The 25987-nt window shown below is 38.6% G+C and overlaps 1 protein-coding gene across 1 annotated transcript in view; it reads left to right on the plus strand.

Annotated features, from left to right (window-relative positions):
- Positions 1–23200, plus strand: part of LOC140233210 (rotatin-like) — an 89045-nt gene extending 65845 nt beyond the window's left edge. The window contains exons 35-45 of the mRNA XM_072313323.1: positions 474–602; positions 2643–2849; positions 4012–4176; positions 4689–4783; positions 5741–5818; positions 7336–7462; positions 10097–10287; positions 10981–11140; positions 20337–20459; positions 21163–21266; positions 22376–23200. Coding sequence (XP_072169424.1) covers positions 474–602; positions 2643–2849; positions 4012–4176; positions 4689–4783; positions 5741–5818; positions 7336–7462; positions 10097–10287; positions 10981–11140; positions 20337–20459; positions 21163–21266; positions 22376–22555 — 1559 coding nt within the window. The 3' untranslated portion in view covers positions 22556–23200. The remainder of the gene's footprint in view (positions 1–473; positions 603–2642; positions 2850–4011; positions 4177–4688; positions 4784–5740; positions 5819–7335; positions 7463–10096; positions 10288–10980; positions 11141–20336; positions 20460–21162; positions 21267–22375) is intronic.
- Positions 23201–25987: the final 2787 nt, after the last annotated feature.

Here is a 25987-nt window from a genome sequence, read left to right on the forward strand (position 1 = left end):
AACCAACAGCTCTTGTCTTGAGGAAGTATTGTACTACGTGAATTTGTGACGATGTAACTTGCCTGCATCAATGTTTTTGAGTAGCCCAAAAGCCAAGGAAAGAAAAATGAATTGAATTGCACATAATACGACTTTTCGCCACAAGCATGACTGATGCCCTATATAAAGATTTCAGTGATCATATCCAAATAAATTGCATGCAGTACCACATTAACCTAACATTCATGGCTATTGGTGAGAGATTTCCATGAAAGGCATTTGGTTGACTGCGAAATATTTGCTTTCCCTAATGGAAAAAAAAACAACAGAAATGTAAACATTCAATACATCATCCATGTTAGTTTTCTGTTCATTCTTTCTTTCATTCGTTTGTTTGTTTGTTTGTTCGTTTGTTTGTTTGTTCGTTTGTTTGTTTGTTCATCCATTCATTCATTCATTCATTCATCCATCCATTCATTAATCCATTCCTGTAGATGCCCGGCTGTCTGGAGGCTTGCATGAGTTATGGAAGAGATCCTTTCAGCTCCTGACTGCCCTATCTCATGCAGTGGGTGTGAAAAACCTTGGCCCTGTGCTCGATCCCTGCTGGGGCAGCATCACTGGTATGCATTAAAATAAGGCAGACATATTAAGTATTGCCACAATTCACCTTCATTTTTCTGTCTTTGTCTTGCCCCAGTTTTTTTATGTCTCTTCCTCAGCTTTGGCTTCTATCTTATTACTTCTGTTGGTTTTTGTGTTGTTATCTTTGTGCTTTTGTCTTGTTTTTATGCCTCCGCCACGAAGTGGTGCCGGAGGCATTATGTTTTCGGGTTGTCCGTCCGTCCGTCCTTCCGTCCGTCCGTAATGAATTTTGTGGACCAGGTAACTATCGAAACCTGTTGAGGTATCCTAATGAAACTTGGCATGTATGTGTATTAGGGGGTGAAGTTGTGCCTATCAACTTTTGGGTGCACATGCTCAAGGTCAAAGGTCAAAAGGTCAAGGTCAAATACATAAAATTTCACTATTTCCACCATATCTATTGAATGCCTGAAGAGATTTTCTTGAAACTTAGTGTATACATGTATTACCCAATTAAGATTCTCTGGTGAAAGTTTGGGTCATGAGGTCAAAGGTAAAAGGTCAAAAGGTCAAGTAAAAATATTAAAACTTCTTTTTTTTCTCCGTACCTTGGAAAATTTTTCAAGGTATCTTCATGGAACATATTATATACATGTACTGACTGGAAGTGAATATCTAGAGAATTTAGGGTTCATGGGGTCAAAGGTCAGGGGTCAAAGGTCAAGTGCAAGACTTCAAAATTTTACTATTACCCTCATATTTATGCAATGCCAGCAGGGTTATTTTTTTACACTTGGTGTATGCGTGTGTAACCTAATAGAAATTCTCTGGAAAGTTTTTTTTTTCTCTTTTTGCCTCAAAGGTCAAAAGGTCAAAGATCAAGTGAAAGTGCTGAGCTAACTTTTTCCTCCATATCTCGGAAGTGGCTCAAGTTACCTTGAAACTTAGTACATATTATGCATGTTCTACCTGAAAGTAATTATCTTATGAATTTTAGGGTCAAGGGCCAGATGAAAATGGTAACAATTTACTATTCAATTCAGAAATTGCACTTTTTCTCCACACCTGTACCTTGAAAATTACTCAATGCCTAAATGTATGAATGGGTCAGAGTCAAGTTAAAGTCCTTAAATCCCTAGATACATGCTCTCCTATTCATCCAATTAAACCTACGTCAAGGAAGGTGAACATTCAACACATTTGTGACAAACTTGTCATTCCAATGTTTTGCCAATTTTGTGAAAATGTAATCGCACAGTGTCCACATGTACTATCTAGACCTATTGGGAAAATCATGCATTATGGCGGAGGCATACCAGTCGCCAAAGCGACATTTCTAGTTTTTTTAAGGAATGGGATACCAAGTAAGTGTGTCATTTTAACTTTGCTGTGGCAGAATTCTGCAAACAAAATACGTGTAAATGGCTACTTAGATTTTTACCACAATTTTCTCCAGCTCAGAAAGATGAATACCTATGCACTGATGCAGGAAAGTTATTGTTAGTCTAGGATGTCACACATTGCTTTGATAGTACAGTGCACTTCCGTTATACCAAAGTCCTCGAAACTGGCGGTTTTCCTTCGTTATATCGAAATTTCATTCTAGCCGTACATTAAAAGCACATGAAGAGGTATAGCTGATAATTTGGGAACTTGAATCTTTACTTTGTTTTAATGAGAATTTTGTAATAACCGTGTTCGTTATAACAGGAGTGCGCTGTAGTCCATATCGGTTTCATTGATGTGTGTATGTACATATTTTACATGTACGTTTTTTTAACATTGAGGCATTGATACCCTGCTGAAACTAAAAAACCTACTGGTTGGATGTTCTGTCTCTTACTTTACTCGGTTGCGAATGTCCAAGTTTGAGAAGTTGAATATCATTTTATCCTGGAAATTTCTTCTCCAGAACCTCTGAGCTAAACTTATATATCTTATACAGCAATCTTTTACTAGTTTTGCTATTGGTCATGTACACTGTATACATATGAAAGAAAGCATTTCTCATGTGGCCTCAATTTGTGGACCGGCAGATGTTATTCTGACAACACATTTTGTGCATCTCTGAATTTTAGCTTGCATCGTAACCATCTTAAGGAACCCCAGCCCTGCGGCCACGCGGACGGCTGCCCTGAACTTCCTCTCAGTGATCCTAGCTAAGGCGGAGGAGGAGGAGAGGAAGCATGATGAACGTTTCTATGACAACAGAGATGACCTGCGAGATGGAGAAGATACCAAGTCAATGGCAACAAGACTGCTGGATGAAGAAAGCCTTCTAAATGGTGACATGAAAAAACTTGTTGATCTTGCTCTTTATGAAGATACAGCATGCCTCAAGGAGAAGCTTCTTGCTTGCCATGAACTCTAACGTTTGGATGTTTGTACGAAGGGAATGTAGGAAGGATGAATAAATGCAACAACATCATAGATTTTTCCTTTAATAATGTATTTACATTCTAAATACTTCATAGCGTTAAAAAGAACCATGAACAATGTAACTATTTTTATTTTAGATCAAGCAAAGACTGATTTCTGCTTTTATGTATATATTTGTTTTCATAATATAAAAACATATGGAAATTCAAAATTGAATACTAGTTAGCATAGTAAATAGTTTTTTATTTTTATCTTTAAGTGACTTGGGTCTAACATTTTGGAATGTAGGAAGGAACTGAATCAATTTGTTTGGTATTTTAAGTTTGTGGGGAGCTGGCTACAATTTGCGCAATATACACTGTAGCTACTGTAAAGGACTTACAGTGATTGATTAGGACTGAAGGTGTGTGGTATGATTGTTTAATTGTTACTTCCTAGTCTGTGGCAGTCAATAAATATATTTAATTTGTTGCAATGTACGCCTGTGTAACGTGAGATTTGGTCAATGCAGCAAAAGTCAAAGTGACATCAACTATTAAAAGAGCCATGTTCAACTCATTCTCCTATCAAACGCTGCTTTGAAGCCGAGTGCACTTTTTTTAGCTTCAACTTTTCCTATTAGAATTGTAAAAGTTTGACTAATGCCATATTGACACTTTTTAATGAATACTTAAAAACAAGTATTTACATTCAAAAGTGCTTACCTGAATTTAATGTGTCTTTGTAGTTATAGAGTTAACCATATCAGACTTGAATATCATTTTTCCCCCTTTGTCCACAGGTACTTTTTTAGTAAATCCCTGGCAAGTACACGTTGTGGAACTTAGTTAAGACTCAATGAAATCATCCTCTCGCCTAAACACCAGAGAGGAAAAGTGATGACTGCTCTTATGTAAAGCAAAAAGAAAGAAAAAAAAACAACAACAACAACAAAAACAGAACAAGAATCAAACAAAACAAGCAAGCATTTTGAAACCCATTTCGTGTCATCTCATAATCTAGAGAGTTCCTTTGGCCATTGCCAAACTGACCGTTGTGATGAAATGGCTGTTTGATTTCTCCCATCAGGATCCAAGGCAGGCAGCGACCTGTGTGAAGTGCTACTGAAGGCCTACGACGGCTGTCTCCCCAGGTCCACGGGGCCAGGTCTAACCAGAGAAACACCAGCAGTGTTTTCAGCTCTCAAGATCCTCCTCGCTGTCTCAAGCACCGCCAAACATTTTGCTCTGGATGGTGTGTGAACATCTCTCTCTCTTTCTACTAGTCATTTCATGCAGTTCTGGCAGAAGTATTAACATAATACCTACTAGTAATTTGTTCAGAGCATGTTGACAGAAGTTGGACATTTGTACTTATGCCAGTCATTCACCCTTCAACAATTGGCAAAAAGTGTCAACTTTGGATTGAGTTAAATCTTTGCTCATGTACTTAAAAATTTAGCTGGAAGAAATTATGTTCGTTTTTTTTTTTGTTGTTTTTTCAAATATTTAGGAGTCACCTAATAGCTGCAACATGATAAAATTTGGCTTTGGTGGTAACCATCACCACTGTGATTTAATATTTGACCTGCTAAGCCCAAGGGCTGAAATTGAGACTATCCCCTCTCTCCCCTTCCCCCCCCCCCCCACCCCATTAAGAAGAAAATGAAGAAGAAGATAAAGAGCTTTGTGCAAGTAAAATCCATATCTTAAATCATGTCAATTACGTTTATTTGTATTTGCCACATGTGGTCTTTGGGTTTACAGCTGGGCTGGTAGAGAGCACAGTGGATTCCGTCAAACAGATTCACACCAAACTGACCCTTGAGAGTCTTCATATGACCAAGAGCTCCAGGAAAAAGGTGAGAAGATAACCATTCTTCTATATGCAGTATATTTTTCACAGTGGAACCATTTTTTTTTTTTTTCAAACTTCTGGAGTCAACTGACATCTCAAAGATTAACCACCCTGTAAAATCCTCAGCCACAGAACAGCCAGAAAAGCCTGGCCTGTTTAGGGTTAAGGTGGAAAAGTTGCTATCAATGCTTTTAGAAAGGGATATGTTAGTTGGCTTACTCTAAAGCCCTCTCAAATATGGGAAAAGTTATTCTTGCATAATATGTAGTATCATGTAGTAAGCGCAAGAGACCTTTCCAAAGGTATTAAGCACTGTATAAGAACAGTAATAATAATGATAATAATGGCACTGCAGCATGTTGTGTGACCAGCCAATCAATGGGTCAGCTTTTGTTGTGAATGTCCGTGATTGAGACGAGAATTTCAGTCAAATGTTTGCTTGAACCTGGAGCAGTCAGCCCTTGGGGTTTCCTCCCGATGGTGTTCCCAGTTAACAAAATTACCCTTGTAGAGTGGGCTGAATTCTGCTTAAACATGGATATGAAATTGCCATGGTGTTAATTTTCTGTAGACTCCTTTGAATGCTGAAGTTGAGTTTCTTGATCGTGAAGTCGAGGATAGCTACTTCAATACCTTGCAAATTAGCCATGCAGATAGGGCATGGATATTATGTGGTGTTGGTGGGGGTTTTTTCGGCGGGGGGGGGGGGGGGGGGGGGGGGGGGGTTGAGGATCTGAAATATATTCTTACTTGGCATCAGTATAAATGTTTTTTGTTTGTTTGACTTGTGGGGGTTTGCAGCAGAGTCTCAAACATCATGGCTTTGTGATTTTCATTTTGTTTTGTTCTTCAAAGCAAGGGCTGTTATTCAAAGAAATCAATGATTTATGCTGGTTTGTGTTTTTAAGGTGTGTATTTGATATTTGTCATTGCTGTTGATATTTCTACATTTCTCTTCTAGGAGGATCCTGTCTATGGGCAGCTGATGTCTTCCTTTGATCTGCTGAACAGCATGATGCTGCACAGTAACAGTGTCAAGGTAAAAACCTTCCTTAACCCTAAAAAGACTGGGGGGCCTAAAAGGCCCCCCCCTCGACATTTCGCGCGATTACTCTGCAACATGCAATGCTCTCGCCACGATGCTCTATGACTTTTTTCTTTCGAGTTTCCTGCACATTTTGACACCAAATTTGTGACGCTCGGGGGTACGGTTATAAAGTTACATAACTTTTCGTACATGCACGTGAGGCCGAAAATGGCTCAAAAATGTGATTTTGTGTACAAAGTCAATGCAAATTGAGTTTTTTCAAATGGTTCATATAAATATGATTATTTGTACTCTTAATGGCTAAAATTAATTTGTTTTAGGAGTATTATGCTTCAAAAAGTGTCTGCCACAAATTTTGTTAAAAAACCAACAAAAACAAAAGGTAAAAAAACAAAGAAATACATAAGAAATTCATAAAACAATAAAATAAATAAAAATTAATTTTGAAACTGAATTTTTTTTCAAGTACATTTGCTAAAAATGCCACAAAGAATAATTAGACCAAAAATGAGAACTTTTGGAGCTTTATTTACTGATTTAGATCAAAGAGTCTGATTTCTCGCATAAATTAGCATGATTAATCAAAATAAAATAAAAGAAGGCTATTTCGGAAAATTTAAATATATGATCTTGTATATTACATCGCACACTACCATTGTGCAAATTTCCGCGGCGATCGCGCGATCCACGGCCGAGATCTTAAGGGGGGGGGGGGGGCCCTATTTAGCCCCCCCCCCCCCCCCCCCAGTCTTTCGAGCTACCAAAATATCCCAGTCTTTTTAGGGTTAAAACCAATATCCTACTATTAGTTATTTTCATACATGTCACATCCAGTTATGGACATTATATGTAAAAGGAAAAGAAAAAGCTGAACCATTCCCTCCCCTTCCCCCCCCCCCCACCCCCACACATACACAAAGCAAAGTCACACAATTTTGAAATCAAAGGGAACTTCCAATTTGGATATGTGGTTGCAAGAGTTCCCTGGTTCTGCAGGAGGCTCCCTGAAAAGTTAAGATATATCCTCCATGCCCTGACAAATGGACATAAAAGCTTTCCTGATTTGGGGATTACATTAATTGCTCATTGAGATGCATGTGACAGGCAAGTATCCCCTGATTGCTCTTTGAAATCTTCATGATATTGGTGGGCAAATGTTGGCAGCCATGATGTTGCAACGAATGCCCAGATGAAAACAGGTGACACTACTACTGCTAGCTTTCTCATCTGGAGGGCATTTCATTTCAGTGATTTTCACTGACAAATTTACGCTCAGGCAATCAGATGCAAGGATTTCATTGGCTTAAAATAGTTGTCAATGACTGACAAGTTTCATGAAATGTTGCCCACGTGTCCTGATTTTGATGAAATTCAGTTCCATTCTGTTTGTGTTTTTTTACTTAATTCATCACTGCCAAGTTGTAAATGTGTAATGGAATCTTACTCTTTCTGAAAACAGACCTGATTAAACACTCCTCTTTGATGTTTTATGCATGCATGGTCCACAGATTGCAGCCCACCAGGCGGGGCTAGGCCTGGTCCTTCACAAGCTGTGGGCGTGGCTGGGACTGGACCAAGAGCTGATGTCCACCACACTGTCCCTCCTCACCACGTATACTGCCCACTGCCCAACAGGTAAGACTGATGTAATATAATGTCCTTTCTGGCTATCTCTTTTGTTGATTCCACTCCCCCCACAACCCTCACCCCATACTATACTGTAAAAGTGGTTTCTTTCGCGTACAGATACTTTCGGGGTTTCCATCGGTGCCGACTTTTTTTTGTGTTTAAATTCGCGGTCGGCAAAATCTGTGAATTCACAGTCGCCAAAAACTGTTTTGTTTTGCACATGAAAACCCAAACTATAATCCAATTATTCTTTTATTCATTAAATAGAAATTAGAATTAAATGCAGGCTTACCTGAAATCCTGTCTCTCGAGTTCTTTATAACATGCTTGTACCTACATTGCGCGGTATCGCTGTGTGTGTGATGACCATCAATACACTCAATGCGCGGAATCTTTGTGTGTGCATGTGCGCGTTGTAACAAGGCCAAAGGGGCGAGTTCAAAACATTTCCTTGCGTGGTTAATTTTGCGCGACTTTTCAAAACATTTTTGTGTGATGTCAAATTCGCGGTTCAACCTCAAAGCGCAAAAAGTGCGAAAATAAAACCACCGCGAAAGAAACCACTTTTACAGTATTTAATTTCTGGATCTGTTTTTGCTTTATTTTGTTTTGTTTTTGTTTTTATTTGCTTCTGCACACATTTTGCAGACTTGTTGTGTATAATAGTATAAATTGTTAAGGGGAATGAAAAACATCTATGTGGATTGAGTGAATGCAGAAATATAGTAGACCACATCAGTGGAGTTTGAGGAAAATATGACTGTTACCGTTCAGAATTTGTGAGATTTTAAGGTTTCTCTACAGCCATTACTGGATGAGAAGTCTACAGCAACTTTTTGATGTCACACATGGACAGCAATACACAAAGGCAATGTGAAGAGAATTTAACATATTTTCATTTTTCTAGCAATACGAAAATTTGCTTACCTCTTTGTAAAGGCAGGGGGAATAATGTTATAATAATATTATGCTTTACATATGTGAGTTGCAAGAAACATAATCTTTTAATGAAATGTAGAATTGTGTGCAATTTTCCTTACATTTCCTTTATATTATTGTCCTGGTATTCAAGGCAAGTATTTAGCACCCCCTGCAAGTGGAGTATACATCTTTGTGTATATAGAAATGAGAGACTAGGTGAGCAGTAAGAAAAAAAGTTGGCATGTGGTCAAGTAAGAACAACTACCTATCTATAGCAAAGACTGATTCTACACACTGATAGTCTGCCAGTCATGTGTCATCACAATTATCTAATCTTGTCTACCTCAACCAATCATCAAGCGCCTCTGGAGAACGTTCATCTCCACTCCTCACCCCATCTTCAGATGGCTCCCTATTAAATTTCATCCAGGCTGCAGTAATAGTCTGGTGCTTTTGTCAATGCCATGGCAACCAAGGTTAAATCCAGCCCCATGGGATTTATGCAATGTGTGTCCGGTAACATGGCACATCATGTGCTGATATCCCTCTGCCATTAGTTGGCTTTTTTGATGAAGTTAAAACATTAAACAAGATTTGATGGGAAAATATGCAGTGTCAGGAAGGGATTAGGGATGCAGTCTGGGTGTTCAGGAAGTGTGATAATTAGGTCAAGGCTTAATTTTCAATGAGAGATTTTTAAAAATGGGAAAAAAAAAAAGTAGCTTTGCCCAATTCGAGTGTGCTACAGTGTGGTCTTCTGAATCTTACATTGTGTGGTTACATGAGAGTACTGTAAAACACGATATATTCGCAGCATGACATTTTCGCGATTGGAGCCGATGACCTTTTTCGCGGCATTAAATTTTTTGCGAATTGCCACTGACATTCAATGCATATAGTGTAGACAAGAACTTTTGTGTGAATTTTAATTTCGTGAATCTTGGCTCTCGTGACATTTGCGAAATTAAAATGCAAGCGAACATTCCTCGTTTTGCAGTATTATTTTGACTGTGGTGAATTTCTTGTCAGAGTCAATTTACTTTGATGTTTGTTTGAGTATTTTGTAAAAATCATCATCATCATAATGTAACTTATATGATTGATGTAATGTTTTCCAAAATTACACACTGAGGCTGTTCTTGAAGGATTGCCATTTTCCTGTCTCATCATCGTGGAATGTTCATTTGTAATATATTTTAGTAAAATAATTGACACTTAATTTCATGATATGAGGGTTGGGAAAAAAAAGGTCAAAGGTCAGGGTCAAAGGTCAATGTGCTTTTGCCAGTCATATCCACAAGACCACCAGGTATCTGCCCAATAGGCAGTGATGGTTATAGAGCCCTGTATAGCAGTGGGTACTGCATAATTTCTTCAAATTAATGGCTCTTACGTCAATTGATTATATTGCAACCGATTGACAAATTGCTCTTCAACTTGATGCATTGGTCTTGATAATTTATGCAGTACCCGCTGCTGTACGGGATCAGAATCATCAATGGCTATCGGGTGGAAGCTAAGTTGTCGAGTGGATATGACACCTGATTGAAAGTCGACTTGAACTCGGTGTAGAATTGCTTTATGATTGAGATTATATTGAACTACGATTTAAAAGAAATGTGTGCATGTTTTGACCAAGATGTGAGCTAGCTGCAAACAGGCTTTGGGGTAGTAATAGTTGGCCTTCACTCTATGTTTTATTCATATTTTCCTCGATAGTGTGTGCAGCCATCGCATCGAGCAGCCCCGGACAGACCGGCAACTCTATCCTGCACTACCTCATGAAGCTGACGGAGAGGGAGAGGTTGAAGGCCGGGAAGCAGGGAGGTCCCTCTCCCCTGCTGCGGAGCCTCTTCGCCACGCTGGGCAACGTGGTGTGGTTCGGGGAGTGCAGGAATGTCCTCTGGAAGGTGAGATGAGCTCACAGAGGTGGTGGGGCTGTGTGGTACTGTGGGATTCACACTGACGCGAATTAGCGGGATACAAGTCGCGAGATTTGCATCGTGATCCATATCTTGAGATTTATGCCAGTGTGGACATGAAAATCTCACTAAAGAGCATGACCAGCATCGTGATCCAAATTCCAAGAAATCTTGCGATTATTTCCAAGGACATTCATTGTTCACCTGGTAATGTGACTGTCATATTTCATGTGTGTGTGCTATTCTTACATCTCCTACATTACTCTGCATTTGAACCACGTGTTCTTGGTGGAAAGAGAAATAAAGCTCATCAGATTTTATCCTAAAGGGGAATTCTTTTTTTTTTTTTGCCTTTTTCCAGTGATAATTTTGTTTTTTTATTTTCTCTTTTGTTCATCAATTCTTCACTACTTTCGAAACAAATTTATATAATAATCAGGGCATCCGTAGTGCATGAAATGGAAATTTGAAACTGAGTGGGAAATGATGTGCAAGAAGCACCACGAAATTCAATTTCTGATGTACCACAAATGTGAAATCACATCACAAAATAAAACCTATCATGTAGATGCATGCATTATAAAGTGTATGAGGTACTCTCTTTTTTTTTTCTTGTATGCTCAAAAGTACTTTTCTTTTGTTGTCATAAGTTTTTTGTTCATTTTACCTATTTTCCTACAGAGTGGGTTTCTTTCAACCTTCACCAAAGTCGCCCCACCCCGTAGCTCCAAGCAGACCAAGGCAACCAGTAGTTCAAACCAGTATGCCGCCCTCTGGCTGCAGCTGTTTGCCAACTTGACCTTTGCCATGGAAGGGCAGCAGATGGTCATGCGCATTCCAGGTAAGTCCTTTCCATTGTCCATCTTGCTGCTTTCCATGTACATTTCAAAAGCCATGTCCCTGTGGTCATGCTATCATCGACAACAAGCAAATTATCTTCGAACTATGGTATGAGTTACATTCATACAGTGCTTATCATTGATGATAGGACCCATAGTTAGCTAATGACGAGCAACACTCAATGACAAGATCCAGTGGACCAATGCTTTGCATCCAGTGCCCCCCATTTGATGCATACCAAGCATTTTGCTCACAGGTGTCCATTAATGGGAAGGAATTCAGTGCTCACAGGGGGTCAAGCCTAACCACAAGCTTTTTGTTGACTACAGTCACATGGGCTCACTAACAGCAACACTTCACTCAGGGTGTCTAAATTGTCAATCTGTGTGTACGCTGACCTCAAGATTCCTTGTGGTCGTAATTACAAGTTTACACGGTCCCTAACTTCAGATTTGACGTCCTTGGGGGCCGCTATCATCAAAGTTAGCTAACTGCAAGTTAACTCTAAGTAAGTGAGAGCAGTGCCATGTGAACCTAACTATTGACATGGATATGTTGGACCCAAGTGCTTGATGATTGACAAGCATTCCATTCCAACCAGCTTGTGATATAATTTCTACAAAATGAGTCTGCCTGGCATGCATTAATGAGTTGTTGCTTGAGCTGTTGATTTGTGCAGATCCCAAGAATTGGAGAAAAAAAGAGTTCAGAATGATTGCTCTGAGTTGATGCCAGAGGTCCAAAATTCATGCACTTGTTATCCGTGCGTACGCTCCCTCAAAATTCTGCGGGGAAAGTCTGAGATGCTCTTTTTCATACTGTGGTGATGAGATTGTGCCACCATCCCATCCAATCTCCTCTCTGGGATACGAGATACACGCTGAAGTGAGAATGACATCATTCAATAAAAAACAACCTATTATTCATTCAATCATAGTCCTTGCATGCATCCCTTTTTTTGTGTGTCAAGGATCTGGTTCAATGTTCTGTATAATCTTGTTGTGTCCGAAAATCACACTGATGTTTTCTCCCCACTGCTTAGTCACAAGATGAATTAATCGAGGAATCTGAAACAACAAATACTCCCTGAGCTGTTGTACTTACAATATCTACTTTCTTTTTCCATCTGTCCTGATTATTATTTGCGTTGTTTGTAAGGAGAGACGGATGTCTCAGTGTGACAAAAGGCCAAACTTTTACCAGGACCCACTGACCAATACCTGCTTCACACTCGTTTGATTCCCAGGTCACCATTTAAAGATCTTTTCCCCCCAATGTATCTTGTCCCTTCTTAGCAGGGGGATGAATGCCTCTCATAATAGAATCTAGTGACAATGGTTTTACTACCAGACCACATCCTAATTGAATTTTATCTGAGGTCATTTGGTCACACACGTGACCATGCAGGATGCAAAACTTTGTTTACGTGTGTGCGTGAAATGGTGCTCTGTCATCACAGGCTAAATAGGGGACTGTTTGGAGTGAGTCTTGGGTAGATTTCAAGACTTTGTAGAAGACTTCCCCACCCCCATCTTTGGAAATTTGACATGCTTCCTGCCCTCCCCCTCCCCCCTTAATGAAACAACTTGTTTACTGTTCAAACAGGTTCAATTATGATAACATCATTAAGTAGTGAAGAAAATATGTTTTCCTCCCAAATGTATTTTTAGGACAGAGAAGAAAGAAAGAGAGAAAAAAGACAAAGTTTCTGCTGAAGATATTGTACATAGCTCTGTATGCCTAGTAGGATTTCTGTTTTGTTTTGTTTTTATGCCTCCGCCACGAAGTGGTGCCGAAGGCATTATGTTTTCGGGTTGTCCGTCCGTCCGTCCGTCCGTCCGTCCTTCCGTCCGTCCGTAATGAATTTTGTGGACAAGGTAACTATCGAAACCTGTTGAGGTATTCTAATGAAACTTGGCATGTATGTGTATTAGGGGGTGAAGTTGTGCCTATCAACTTTTGGGTGCACATGCTCAAGGTCAAAGGTCAAAAGGTCAAGGTCAAATACATAAAATTTCACTATTTCCACCATATCTATTGAATGCCTTAAGATATTTTCTTGAAACTTAGTGTATACATGTATTACCCAATTAAGATTCTCTGGTGAAAGTTTGGTCATGAGGTCAAAGGTCAAAAGGTCAGGGTCAAATACATAAAATTTCACTATTTCTACCATATTTATTGAATGCCTGAAGATATTTTCTTGAAACTTAGTGTATACATGTATTACCCAATTAAGATTCTCTGGTGAAAGTTTGGGTCATGAGGTCAAAGGTCAAAAGGTCAGGGTCAAATACATAAAATTTCACTATTTCTACCATATCTATTGAATGCCTGAAGATATTTTCTTGAAACTTAGTGTATACATGTATTACCCAATTAAGATTCTCTGGTGAAAGTTTGGGTCATGAGGTCAAAGGTCAAAAGGTCAGGGTCAAATACATAAAATTTCACTATTTCCACCATATCTATTGAATGCCTGAAGATATTTTCTTGGAACTTAGTGTATACATGTATTACCCAATTAAGATTCTCTGGTGAAAGTTTGGGTCATGAGGTCAAAGGTCAAAGGTCAAAAGGTCAAGTAGAAATATTAAAACTTCTTTTTTTTCTCTGTACCTTGGAAAATTGTTCAAGGTATCTTCATGGAACATAGTATATACATGTACTGACTGAAAGTGATTATCTAGAGAATGTAGGGTTCGTGGGGTCAAAGGTCAAGTGCAACACTTCAAAATTTTACTATTACCCTCATATTTATGCAATGCCAGCAGCGTTTTTTTACACTTGGTGTATGCGTGTGTAACCTAATAGAAATTCTCTGGAAAGTTTTTTTTTTCTCTTTTTGTCAAAGGTCAAAAGGTCAAAGATCAATTGAAAGTGCTGAACTAACTTTTTCCTCCATATCTCGGAAGTGGCTCAAGTTACCTTGAAACTTAGTACATATTATGCATGTTCTACCTGAAAGTAATTATCTCATGAATTTTAGGGTCAAGGGCCAGATGAAAATGGTAACAATTTACTATTCAATTCAGAAATTGCACTTTTTCTCCACACCTGTACCTTGAAAATTACTCAATGCCTAAATGTATGAATGGTTCAAAGTCAAGTTAAAGTCCTTAAATCCCTAGATACATGCTCTCCTATTCTTCCAATTAAACCTACGTCAAGGAAGGTGAACATTTAACACATTTGTGACAAACTTGTCATTCCAATATTTTGCCAATTTTGTGAAAATGTAATCACACAGTGTCCACATGTACTATCTAGACCTATTGGGAAAATCATGCATTATGGCGGAGGCATACCAGTCGCCAAAGCGACATTTCTAGTTTTTTCTTGAGACACATTCAATCCAAAATTTCATGACTGAAATGTGGTTTTTAAAGGGGAATTAAAAGTACATATAAGTACATATTCCGGACACTCATTACTGACATATGTTGAGGGTAATTTTCATTTCCCCCTCTTTCTTAAAGAGGTAGATCAAGTGCTCTGTCATTGTACTAGAAAAGTGGAAATGGATGGGGACAAGCAGAGAGAAAATGTGATGACACGGTTAGAACAATGCAAAGCTTTTATTCACTTGACCAACTGTTTCATGGAAAAAGCTATGTTGACATGGAAGAGAAGAGCCATTCATGTTTGAGATATAAGAGGGAGAATAAAGGAAAGGAATGAAGGTGTGTGTATCACTTGACTAGATTACCTAGGATGTTATTAAACAACTGGATGACATAGCAAACATGCAAGAAGCCTGAGTGGTAGTATACATGTATATAGTGTAAGATATACATTGTTGAGATCAAATATCTAACCCGTTGAGGACGAGTCCCGAGAATATTCGGCAGGTTTGTATGGCAAATGCGTGTTATAGCAAAATCAGTCCGTCCTCAACAGGTTTAATAAGAGAAGATGTTGCTTAAACTCAGAATGGTGTAGACAGAAAGACAAATAAAAGATGTGCTCTTTGATTATTATTTGTTTTTGTTTTTTGCAGCAAACCGAGAGATTGAAGGAAGAACAAGAATTATTATGTTTACAAATTTGGTGGGGGGGGGGGGAGGGGAAACAGACAAAGGAAAGAGGGGAAGAATGGTTGAGGATATTTCATTTTATCGTAATTATTCACTAGGTTTTTGTCCCCTTTAGTAGAGTAGGTAGGCAAATGAGATGGGTAGAGAATTGCTCGTTAATTCTGTGATATTTGAGGGAGAATCTATCTACCTGTGGGCTTGTTCCCTTTCCTTAGCTCCTAGGGCAAAGCACAGATAGGGCTATAAACTCCAGCCCCAGGAGACTCAGGAGGTAGGAGAAGACTCCCCAGGGAGGAAAGGGGTGATATTATTTGTTCCTCATGGCAGAAATTCTGAGAACAAAAACCTTCCTCTATACCTCTTGTCCTGGACTTATTTTGGAGGAGAGAGTAGTCTTGTTATACAGACCCGAGGTCATCAGAAATGTCCACCATTATTGCTGTTGCTTTATATGAACGCATCAATTATGCACCATTGCAAACACTACAGTGTACTCCTGCTATAGTAAACATGGATATTACAATATTCTTGTTACAACAAAGTTAAAAATTCAAGTCCCCAAATTATCATCATGTGCATCTCTTTGTGTGCTTTATTGTATGGTTATAACAAACTCTTGATGTAACGAAAGAAAACTGCCGGTCCTGAAGATTTTGTTATTTACGAGAGTCCACTTTATGTTTGTTATGACTCTATGGGCCTTGACTTACCTGATAATCTTTATTCTAAATCCATGCTTTAATTGTTCACCTTAATTCTGTAACAAGTTTTCTTGATGTTTACAGCCACATGTAGGTCCACATATTTAGACAGTAATGTTATATTTTCCCTTGAGCAGAAAAGAGAGAGAAAAGAGGAAGAAGAAGATAGTAGTGCCTGGATAGAATTCAAGGTGATTCATAAAACAATGTATTTGACTTTTCAAGGTGTTCTGTTTGTTTCAAGTTTAGTACAACACGTGTTGATTGACTAGAGACTTACTTTTATACTGACCCTGTGGTCAGATGTAGGAAGTCTCGTGCATTTCTCAGAAGGGAGCCTTCCCAAAGAGGTCACTCACAAGAGTCAAAAGTTCAGGACTGCAGCCCTCAGTTTTTGTCTTTTTTTTATGGGGGGTGGGGGATGCTTTCTGTTTTCATTCTCCGCCCCCCCCCCCCCCACTGACTTTTTATTGTGTCTGAAGATGGCATTTGACATCATATATCTGTGTGTGTGTGTGTGTGTGTGTGTGTATGCGTGTGTGTGTGTGTGTGTGCAAAACTTTGACTAGACCTGCTTTAAAGGTACAGTTTACCTTTGGGAGCAGTGATTTTAAAAATGTTGGAGTTACCACATTTGATGCATGTGTGTATCACAAAACATCCTATCATATAAACATTTTGCAATAAAACCTACAGTGTAGGGAGATATCACTGTGTTTCTCACTAAACAATAAATGTCGATGGTTTGGTCTAGAAACAATTTTATTATAACTATTGTTCATATTTTGTATATTTAACGATACTTAACATTGGTTATCCTGATTAAATGTTTTACAATGGATGTTTCTATGCCTAACTTACATTTTAGAACTATTTTGAAGCACTAAAGCTGGATTTTGTTTCATCTGCAAATGGTAAATGATGCCTTTAAGGTGAGGTGTGAAAGAGGAGTTTTCAGTGATTTTCAATTCATCTTGCCTTAGTTTCTATTGCAATACAGTTTGTCCATCAGCAGTCGTCTGCTGTACTTCAACCATCGTACGTCATACATGTACATCTGTGATTAATGTTATTAATCTGGTGACGTGATGCTCGCGGATGACGTGGCATAACAGTAGAGTTTGTGTGAAATGATGTCATAGGAGAGAGATTACTCAGAGAGAGAAAAAAAAATCAGGTGTTGGAATAGAGGCTTTTTCGCTAATTTGAGAAGCTGAGGTCAGAGAAAGTGTAAAGGTGACTATTGTGTCTTGCAGAATCTAGTGGCTGTTGCGGTTAACACCGAGAAGGAAACCATTCTTGATACCCATCTGGAATCCCCTACATCTTTTCCCCAGTCGTGTTGTGCTCTTTTTTCTTTTTTAACATAAAATTTCTCCTTCTTTATTTTGGCTCCTGCCAAAGGCAATGGACTGTACCAATAAACAAGGGGTGGTTGGCTTCTTTTTTTTTTTTTTTTCAAATCATGAAACTATGGCGGGAAGAGTTGAGCTGTAGTAAGATGCAAGAAAGCTGTCCTGGGAGTTCGTGGAGATTATGGAGTAACTAATAAAATGGTTTAATTGCTAGATGCATTCACACCACATAGAATACCTGTCAAAGCTCATCACACGCTCTTACCTAACAAAGACTGGACCTAGATGCTAATCAACATCCATGCTTTTATTTTTGGAGGAGTTTGCAACCCAAAGAAAGGGGAATGACCTTTTTTTTTTTATGCAACTTTTTTTTTCTCTTTTCTTTTTTTTTTTTCGTTTTTGGAGACATAATTTCTATGGGTGGTATCCTTAGGAATAATACAAGCATTTTTTTCTTTTAATGTTTGTCCTGTTTCCTAGCCTCTTTGAGTACTGAGTAAGTGTGTACAATGCCAGGTTTTGCTCACACTTGCCATGATTTCGACATAATCGGGTCCTTTGTGAAGCAGCAAGAATGTTTTATTTTTCTTGTAATCATTGATATCGTCAAATTCATTGTTGTTATTCTTATCATCATCATCATCATCATCATCATTTTTCATATATATATTAAACAAGCAAAGAGTTAAAAGGGGAATTCCAATACAACTGAACGTTAGTCTGAAAAGGAGTAAAATTTTCGTAGCACATCAATGTTCATTTGATCATAATTGAATGAAAAATAAGGAAGTTATGACATTTAGAAGTTTTGCTAATTTTTTGGGAAACCATTCTTGAACAGTCAACATGAATATGAAAAGAGTGAAGTGATGATTTCATCCCTTCACAACTTGCCATATAGGTTGCTTATGAAATTTTGAAATTTCCAGTTTTTCATTCTAACGCAAATATGCCCCAGTCTCAAATCTTTGATTATGCATTGTATCTATCACTGCTCACAAACTTTATTTATCATTTTTGAAAGACAATTTAGTTACACCCATTACACCTGTTTGGATTATGACGTTGACTCCTTGTTCGTTCTGAAGTCACTTTTTCTTTTTCCAAAGGGCAGTCAAGATAAAACTCATGAAGTGGGTGTGTAAATATGACGAACTACCTGTCATCTGATACTGCTGCCATGGTAACAGTAATAGTGATTATGAATGAGAGTGTGGAATAATCTCTCAAATGAGAAACAGAACAACAAACTCATAGGAAAGGTTGCAAAATCATATTTTTTGCACAGTCAACATGCAGATAGTTATGTATTTGCATGTTCTCAAAACACTGCAGGACTACGAAATTAAATTTCTATGAAGTGATTGCATGGGCTATCCTATGTGCCTGAATGATCAACCAAACCCAGGTCATTGGTCCCAGCACCCTCCATACCCCAGAAGTAGCCCCCCCCCCCCCCAACCTCTCAACCATCACTCTCGCTTCCAGCGTCACTCTCGCTTCCAGCGATACTACCAGTCCCTGGGGAGGCATAAATCATATTCTGACCACAAATATATGAGACAAGTTTTTCTAGTCACTTATCTTGTTCTTTTTTTTTCTTTTTAGATCAAAAAATTGGTAAGAAGAAAATAGCCCCATGGAATTCCATTGTGGTTATAAATTTTCCATTGACCTAGCTTGGTTTCTTGGTCTAACTGATGTTTGGTTGTAGGCATCCCCCTGACAAATGTTCCACATATTTGATATAGGGATGTGCTCATTAATCTTTGGATGAGAGGGCTCATTGTGGTGTGACAAGTTTTCAGTAAGATTAACCCACTGAAGACCAGTCCCCCACCCCAATACTCAGACAGGTGTCTATGGAAAGTGTAGGTTGTAGCAAAATTGCCTTGTCCTCATTGGATTAATCAATATCAAGGGGGCCCAAGTCATTTAGGTTTCCTGGGGGGGGGGTATTTCATGAAGTGTTTTGTCTGATATTTTTTTTTTTCTGACAAACTGTTGCAAGCTACGGAAATCCTTCCATCTGATTGGCTGTGAGCAAATTTGTCAGAGAAAATATACGACAAAACACTTCATGAAATGCCCCCCCCCCTTCCAGATGTACATGTATGAGGGAAATGTAAGAATTGATGAAGTTCAAATCACCTCGAATCCTGCGTAATCTGTGTAATTTGTGTAATACCCGTAACTCTTTGATTGTGCTATACAGGCACCTTTGACTCTTTTGACTGCCTGCCAAGTTTAGTCGTTTTTGTTGTGTGTGGGTTTTTTTTTTTTTTTTGATTCTGAGAATGATATTAGTGACAAAGACCAAGTAACCTGATAACCAACAGAGGGCAATGTTTCATGGAAGGCTTTGTGCATTAGACGGTTTCCCATACACAGAGCTTAGCTCTTTACTGAATGCACAAAAAATCATAAGGCAGAAGATATTCATACAGTCATGACAACTCATGACTTTCCCATTCATGCACTGTATCATGAGAAATGTGCCACATGGATGGTTTTTCTGTGACACAGATTTCTAGAACTTGAGGGGAAAATATGTCATCACTCAGAATTCTTTCCAAACAGCATTAAGATAATGTCCAACGATGACAGATGGTGTTTGCATTTTACTTGACAAGTGCAACTTGCGCTGACTTTCAGTCTACAATGTACAAATGTATTAAAAGTGATGTTTTTTTTTTTTTTTTCAGATCATCTTTTTTTTTTCTTCTTCTTTTACAAGTAGGAGACATGTGGAAAGCATTCTGAAAATGAAAAGTGACTGCGACGGTCACTAATGCTGGTCTTCCATCCATTCAGAATTCCTGGCCTGTTGCACAAACAACTTGCCAGCATATTGAATTGATATGGATTAACGTCACTCAACAGCACAATAGGAACACTTCCACCCAAATTGGACTGTTGCTATGGTAGTTGCAATCAAAGATAATTAATGTTCAAAACAAAGTGCACCTTTCATGTACACTGGGCCTCTGTGTATGTTTAACTATATTCTTGCCACTAAAAAAAAGAAAATGAAATACCTTTAATACCTCTTGCTTATAATGTATTTTCTTGTTTATTTGTGTTTGTTCCTTTTTTTTTAGGAAGCCTGGACCTTCTCAGTGACTTTGCCCAATGTCCAGCAGCTAGTCTTCACCGGCCAGCCCTACTGGTCCTCCACAACCTCTGCTACCTAGCAGTCAATCGGACGAGGCTACTGTCCAATGGTGAGGACTGACAGCTATATTTGTTTTTCTTCTTCTTTGGAAAGTTTTGATTCATGTGCAATGTAGTGATGGAGACAGTGCTTCTTTTCTTTTCCTGTCTTTTTTCGTCCATGTTGCGCTGTTTCACATCTTGACATCACAATGTTATAATTTGTATTTTTAAAAACATTTTTTAGTTTTCCCAACTACATTGTATTCATCAGCGGTTAATTAGAGTTAATTTCATCTAGATACACCCTTTTGCCAACAAAACCTGACAAGTGCCGCATTAGTCTATATGGCAAAAGGATGTATCTGCAGGCACAATATCCCTTCTCTTGTATGGCAGCAGGATGTATGTAAAGATACACCCTTTTGCAATCAAATACACCCCAGAATTGTTACAATGATTCAAGAAAGCTCTTATTATAAAGAAACATAAACTTTAGTGCATCTGAGAGTTGGCTGAATGAAATTTTTGACCTCAAAGATCCCTCATATAGAAAGATTTATAAAACTTACATTTTACCCAGATACACCATGTTGCCACATTACGGCGAAACCCACTTGGGACCATTCCAGCCTGGCAGCCACTATGGTATGCACATTTCCTTATTGAATACATGCTTTAGACAGTGACAGCAACAACGTTTGTCTTTTCAACCACTCTGAGTATGGGTGTAAGTGATCGTCATTCAATATTCTTTCACCTTTGCACACACAGACAAGCTGGTTCGTCTATTCCTGACCAGTCTGACTGATGGAGACCTGAAGTCGCAGCTCATTGTGACTAGTGCCCTCTACGCCCTCATTTATGACAGCCAAAAGGTATGAGTTCTTTACTCATGAACGATACATTTATCCACATGCATTCCGGTGCATTTCCCCTTCTTCATATGAAAACTTACTTCGTGTATCTGGCAGGCAGTCTACTACAGTCAAACCTGTCTATAGTGGCCACCCAAGGGACATGAAAAAAAAGTGGCCGTTATACACAGGTTCTTTAACATGCTTTTCCTCTTGCAGGAATTCTTTTTAGTGGTCGTATATGGCAGGTGGTCGCTATAGGCAGGTGGTTGCTAAGACAGGTTTGACTGTAGCAGGTTTATCTTTATTTTTACAGTGACAATTTTTAAAGAATACTGGCTGTCCCTGAGGTGGCCACTAAAATGTATCAATTGAGCTAGGGTCAAATTTTAATTGCACTTGTCTGCCATTGGTCCCAAGACAATGGGCCAGCCATTGTTATTATTGATATATTTGTATTTATGAATGCTAATTCTGAACTGGTGCTCTCTACTCAATATCCAATTTAAACACATTTCTACATGTGCTTGAAAGTGTTACCCAAATCTAGGTCATGACTGCACACTTTCCCCATAACATGAGAAATTTGCATGTATCAGGGTAATCATGCAGTTTTGTGTTGCTTGTGCATGAGCCTGCAAAGGGCAAGTTATGAGTATTAAGGCCTGTTATTTTAGTACAGTGCAATTGTGATGTTGGTTATGAATTCTGACTGCTTGGTTGCCTTAAATGAATAATTTTTTATACCAACAACTGTAAAATTGGTTATGATTCAAGGAGAAACCATTGCTTAATTTGACAGTAGGAGTATGAAAAAACAGACTTGGTTTAAAGACTGCATTGAAGAGTCGCACAGGGAAACTCTGATAAAAGCAGGCTTAATTACAACAGGGTACAGCTTTTAACAAGGTGAATTAGGTACTCCCGGTTTTTCAAGATTGTATTTAGCTGGTCTATTTTTTTAGGACATTCACAATGAGGTACCCATTATAATGGGTGATATGAGCGCTCCTAGCAAACTGGTTATGATGGGACTTCTCTGTATATATCATAACATTGTTGGAAATTCCTGCCCCCTCCCATCTTTCCCCCCTTCCCACCATTCCCCTTTTTTCCTGCACCCCCTCCAGGCCAAGGCCCTTCTGAAGCCATCCCGCCTCTACCTCACCCTCAAAGAGCTGGATGGCGTGCTGCAGAAGGAGATCCAGCAACCACAGCCGCCCCGCTCCCCTGGGGAGGCGGCTAAGAGAAGCATGGCAGCCAGGTGCCAGGTGACTACAGCCTCCATCATGACGCTGCTACAGGAGTAGGGAGTGAAATCTCGTGGAGCATCCAAGGGAACTTTTCCAGAACAGTTAATAGGCGGGGCTCTTCAGTAACTTTTTCCACTGGTGGCAGGTTCGGACCACTAAAATCTCTAAATTTGAAGTCTTGGTGGCCCAAAGTAAAAGGAAAATTTGAAAATCCATTGTGAATCTTACTTGTCCGAGCGGGCCACATTAAGTTCCATAGGCAGGAATTCGCTTAGTTGTTGCTAAATAGGGCAAGACTCCAGCGCACTTTGTGGTTGCTAAGGACAACTCGTGCAAAGCATGCATAGAATTTGAAACATTACCGAAACAGTCTATGCCAATGATAGCTCCTGGTGGGTGATGCAGAGCAACTTTATCTTTTATCCTCTGAACTCCTCCCTTTGCTGAATTTGATTTCTGACAAAATCTGACTTGTGTCAAAATGTGCAACTGGGAGTAGTACTCTCATGAGATGAAATTAATGATCAATTTGACCAAGATTTTTTCTCTAATTTTTTTTAAATCTGTGGATTCTTGAGAAGTTCACTGTGTATGCAGATATGTAGACATGATGTACATAGAACAGAAGTATTTATGAATATGCATATGCAGAGCTGTAAAAATGTACAGAGATTGAATAATAAAGCCTCTACAAAGCTGTGAAACAGGATGAGCTCATGAATACGCCAATTTTGTTGTGGTCAGTTTTATCTTAGCATGCAGAGAGGTTTGATGATTATGTGATGTATGGAGTGATTGTAAATGGGGTGTGGCAGAACTTAGGAGAGAGGATACCCTTTTGATGTCACATAAATATGTACATCTCATGAACATGATTGATGCTTGAAGAATTTGTGCATGACGCATGATACTGAATCATGCCATGCTGTTGGCGTCACTGAGCAAGGAGCTCAGTTCTATGCTTCAAACTTGTCTCAATGTCACCCTATCAAACGTCAAACATGTAACACAGGCATCTAGTTAAGCCGTTTTGGGGTTTACTGTGCTCAGAACTTTGAATTCCAGAGAACACCGAGTTTGTGACAATTAGGCAATGATGAATAAGCCTTACAAATAATGGTGGTGATGATACATGAGCCTTGCTTGCGTGAATGTGGGTACATATATTTTCCAATCCTCATTAACCAGTCCTGTTTTTTATTGACTGCATTCAACATTGTATTTCTAATGGTATGGGCCTTACTTGGATTCAAAGTGCAGTGGCATGAATTGATGACAAGCTAGAAGGCATGATATCCCAAACTGGCCAGTGCATTCATACAGACAGACACACAGACACACAAACAGTGTTGTCTGTGTTACTGGTACACAAGGTAAATCGTCTACACAAAGGAAGTCCCCTTACTTTGGAGATCATCTGAAGGCAAGAATGGGCAGTAGCCAATTGTTCAATCACCCCTCAAAAGAAAAAAAAAAGAATGTCCCATGATATGAATGCGCTAATATGCCATTGGTGTAATCTTGTTCAGTGCAAACTGCATTTCATCTCCGCATCTGGGTTAAAGGGATGGTACAGTTTTGGTTTAGATGGGGTTCCAGGTTTCCAACTTTTGTTTGTTTGTTTGTGTGTGTGTGTGTGTGCGTGTCTGTGTCTGTGTTTGTGTTTGTGAGATAATGAGAAACCTCTTGTGAAATATTAAAGGGACTGTACAGTACTGGCTGAAGTGGGGATTCATGTTTTGAACATTCCTAAGTTAGATAATGAGAAACCTCTTATGAAATATGAAAGAGCATGTGATTAAACTTAAGAAAGATTCAACATTTATTTGATGAAAATTGGTTTTCAAATGGCTGAGATATCCAAAAAAGTAATAATAATAAAAGGCGACAGGCCACGCCTTGTATTAGGATCTCTTTGTTTCACCTTGTTTTTGGATATCTCAGCCATTTCAAAACCGATTTTCATCAAATAAACTTTTGATACCCCTTAGAATTGCATGTTCTTCAACATCTCATAGAGTGGTTTCTCAATATCTCGCATAACGTTAAAAGCTAAATCCCCCCCCCCCCCTCAACCAGAACTGTATACACCCTATAAAGAACATGTAATTCTTAGACGAATTCACAGTTTAGTTGATGAAAATTGGTCTTGAAATTGTTGAGATATCCAAAAAAAATGTGATCCAAATAAAATGCAACAGGCCATGTCTGGTTTACCTTGTTTTTGGATATCTCATTCATTTCAAAACCAATTTTTCATCAAATAATCTTTCAATTCCCCGTATAATTGTATGCTCCTTAAGTTTTCATAGCGCCAGTATTAAGAAGGAAAAGCCGGACGACCTCAGATACGATGTGGAGAGACTTTATTCACCGAGCCCGAGAGGACTCTAACTTGTTAACAACAGAGGGCGTTAATCATGTGTACATACAAATGTACATCGTACATGTATTCAACATAACTATAACATATGGCGTGACTGCCTTTTTCTTCTATTTTCAACACAACTGAAACTATCATAAATAAAGGGTTAACAATTATGCATCTAAACAAATCTATGAAATATGTGTCCTGTGGGTTAGTAACTAAATAAGACCTGACCACAAATATATCTGTGCTTAGTCCACAAACAACACTACTTTAAACACAATTGTCATACCTATATATGACTGTTATTTTATACTCATAAACTCTATATCACTTGTTACTTTATACTACATTCATAAGCATATGGTTGCTGCCTAATTACCAATTTGATATCAACTTCCTAATAAAGCTTCCAGTGATATGATATTGGAACTTCAAAGAATCTGTACCATCCCATATGCATATTATGTATAATTACTGTGGCTCCTTAAGATAAATCTCCGACATCTCATGTGGCCAGAAAAGAATAATGAACACAACTTACAAACAGTCAAAATACATATGTAGAATATGTATACAACATATCAACACCAATTAACTTTGCTGACATAGCATTATTAGATACAAAACTAATTATCATATAACAGTTGACAAATTGTTCCTAATTACAAATCTTCCGTCATTCATTGTGACATATGACTAAAAACATAAAAACTCAACACTGCAACATGTAGTACACGTATTGTACATCATTCAACCCTTCTGTTCCCTTTCTATAAAGATGGCTACGTCACCACTCTCTGTGAACAAAATAATGTCCCTTCCAAAACTTTAAACATCGAAATAATGGCATACACACAAGTAGTGCTGACTTAAATGTAATGCGCATTTTATGAAAGATAAAATGTCCCTGTAACAAGAAATCAGAGTAACCTATCACAAAGTACAAACTTGCATCCCAACAGGGATGAGGACCACTGCTGTGACTATCTCAGTTAGACTCATTGAGTTCCATTGTATACACTTACCAAATATAATTAGGCAAAACTCATTAATGATTTCCTCAAACAAACAAAATTTACATTGTACAGTGAACAACTGTACAACATTCCCTAACCCTC

The sequence above is a fragment of the Diadema setosum genome, chromosome 9, assembly GCF_964275005.1.
Source record: "Diadema setosum chromosome 9, eeDiaSeto1, whole genome shotgun sequence".
NCBI lineage: Eukaryota > Metazoa > Echinodermata > Echinoidea > Diadematoida > Diadematidae > Diadema > Diadema setosum.